The 2,963-nt window shown below is 41.0% G+C and overlaps 1 protein-coding gene across 1 annotated transcript; it reads left to right on the top strand.

The window, feature by feature from the left end:
• Positions 1-756: 756 nt before the first annotated feature.
• Positions 757-2,946, top strand: LOC103513576 (DNA mismatch repair protein Msh2-like; the record flags this gene model as incomplete). Its single annotated transcript, XM_008478419.2, has 5 exons — positions 757-1,223; positions 1,744-1,976; positions 2,276-2,367; positions 2,619-2,720; positions 2,833-2,946. Coding segments are annotated over exons 1-5 (650 nt in total), but the record flags the coding sequence as incomplete, so codon positions are not given.
• Between the last annotated feature and the right edge of the window lie 17 nt (positions 2,947-2,963).

Below are 2,963 nucleotides of genomic sequence, written 5' to 3'. Positions count from 1 at the left end.
CTGGGGAAAGAAAAATAAATAAAATTTATGTTTTTTCAACACAAGAAAATGTGGGTGCTTCAGATTTTTTGAGTCCAGCCCACAGTAAAGGAACAAAATAAGAACCTAAGGGGAGGAGGGGATCCAAGCCCCCTAGGTTCTTCCTAAATACAGCCCTGTTCCAGTTCATTTTTTTCTGCCATCATATAAATGGGGGGAGATTCTTCATTCTTCTCTCTTTCCCCCCTAGAGCATAAAAGGAATATCGCTGCCAAATTGCAGCTTGCTAGGTGTGGTGGTTCTCGAGATAGGGCGATCAGTGTGTGAAATGTGAATGAGTTCTCGTTCTTATAATATAAGATTTACTAGCTGAATTCCGTCGCTTCGCTCCGGAATCCCGCTAGTTCATCCCGAGGCATGGCCAAGCTTGTGGAAAAGGCATGGCCGAACTTGTATTTTTATCAAACTAAAAACATAAACGAAACTCAATATTAGGCGAGCGAGGAAAAGTTTTCTCTCCCTCAGTCTCTGCACTCTGTGTATTTCTTATGGTGATTTTAGCGATCAAAAATTGATCATATCTCAGGATCGGTTTAGATTTTCGCAAAATCCTTTCTTATTGCACACCTAGACCATAAAAGGAATATTCCTACCAAATTTCAGCTTTATAGGTGTTGTGGTTCTAGAGATAGAGCGATCAGTGTGTGAACTGTGAATGAGTGAATGGATCTCGTTCTTATATAAAGATTTGAAAATGGGACATCCTTTTTAAAATAATTCTAGCTCTTTTATCCCACGTCTGTGGCCGAGTGGGTCTAGAGCAGTGACTTTCAACTCGGAGGTGCTGGGTTCAAACTCCGGCCAGAGCGGAAATTTCTTAACCGAACTTTTCCGTTCTTGGATAGGCATGGATGTAAAATTATGTGCCTTGAAGTAAAGGTAGTGTGGTGCCGAAGAAGTTTTTTTTTTTTTTTAATAAGCTCTTTTATCAAACCACTGATATTACTATTGTTTATTTGCAGCGGGTTACACTCAGACATTGAATCAGTTGAGTGATGTCCTGGCTCAGTTTGATGTTCTAGTCAGTTTCTCTATAGCATCTACCTGTGCACCCAAACCCTACGTACGACCCTGTATGAAACCCATGGGCACCGGGACCCTGGTACTCAACCAATGTAGACATCCCATTGTAGAACTACAGGGGGGCGTGTCCTATATACCCAACGATGTTTACTTTAAATCAGGTAACTTGAATAAACTTTAAATCAGATAACTTGAACAAACGAACCAGCGAAGTGAATTAAAAAGGAAGAAAAACAAAAATGTCTTAAGTAAACCATAACTCTCGAGCGGGTGATCCGAGTTTAATGGTTACCCCTAAAATGGTGTAAGAATAGTAGACTCTTGAGTGGAAGGTAGCCACGAGGCGAGGTTAACGCCGGAGGCGTTCTCTACAACCTAACCCTCCAATACTGTGGTTAAGTAAATTCTCAAATGAATGGGGATGAAATTCCGTGCCTCGGCTGGGATTTACAACCGAGTCAGCTACGAGTATACATATGTTGACGTGAGAAAGAGGTTTATAATTTAACTGCAATCTGCAATGTCAGTTCACATTCTTCAAAACTTTGTTTGATTCATGATCATGAAACTTCTTTACCGGTCGAGGGGGGCGGAGGGCTATAGCGCTCCGCCCTGCCAAATCAATAAAAGTAAACTAAAGCACAACCCTTATTTTGCATTTTACTGTGTTTTTCATTCAAGGTGAGGTATCGTTCAACCTAGTGACAGGTCCGAACATGGGAGGCAAGTCTACATACATCCGTAGCATAGGTGTTAGTGTGTTCCTAGCTCAGATCGGATGTTTTGTACCGTGTGACTCCGCCACTATATCAGTGGTGGATCAGATATTCACGCGAGTAGGAGCTGCAGATTCTCAGTACAGAGGAATATCCACCTTCATGATGGAGATGAAAGAGACCGCTACCGTTATTAAGGTAAATTTTTGACCGAACGGTATTATAGCTTTTTTTGGGGTGAGATTTCTGACAAACTTTTTTTAATTTTTAAAGAGAGAGAAAGCCCTTTAACTGCTAAGGTTTAGCATCTGAGATGTAACTCTTTAACTACGAAAGGTTACTTGAGGCTTCGATGCCTCATCTTTTCTCTGTTGTTTTAGTCAACAGCAAGTGTTGTAACAGACAGTCACCCATTCAGATGTTATAATGCATATCGTTGCCATTTTGCCTATGTAAGTTTTAACCCACATTAAACAATGTCTTTTTTCTTTCAACAGAAATGCACGGAGAATTCTCTGGTAATCATTGATGAACTAGGAAGAGGCACATCCACGTTTGATGGATTTGGTATGGCCTGCTCCATAGCAAGGTAAGCATTTTTACTGTAAATGCATTCGTATCTCAATTTGTTGCTTAAATATTTGGTATACTACCTACCTATGTACAAATCCAAAACACTAGTCTCAAATGCTGAGCAATTAGGAATGAAACCTTCATCCAGGATCAAGGTGTAGGTACGTTGTACCCGGGCTTGATCCAAGTTTGCACTTAACCCCGTGTTGTTCATCCAACTTCCTATGTCCTGGCATTAAAAAAACAAGTTTCCTTGTTTTATTTCAGAGAGTTGGCTAGTAACCGTCAACCGTTCACGCTGTTCGCCACTCACTTCCACGAGATCGCGCTACTGTCGCGAGTTATTCCCACGTTTAGAAATGTCCACGAGTCAAAATATTTGTACCATACAAATGTTTAGTTCCGTGACTGGCTGTAGTAGGGCCCACTCAGCCTCGTGTGGAAAATTGTGTTCAAGACCAACCTGTACATGTTATTTCAGATGCTATTTCCTAGGTGACATTAAGATCCACGCTATTACTCATAACTACCTCACACATCTGGACGCTATATTGAATTATTGTAACAATGAGGAGAGATTCGCTTCCATCCCCTGGTTTATCAATACAATGG

Source organism: Diaphorina citri, unplaced genomic scaffold, assembly GCF_000475195.1.
Source record: "Diaphorina citri unplaced genomic scaffold, Diaci psyllid genome assembly version 1.1 scaffold989, whole genome shotgun sequence".
NCBI classification, from domain to species: domain Eukaryota; kingdom Metazoa; phylum Arthropoda; class Insecta; order Hemiptera; family Psyllidae; genus Diaphorina; species Diaphorina citri.
Note: the sequence above shows the minus strand (reverse complement) of the source record. Positions and strands in the feature narration are given on the sequence as shown.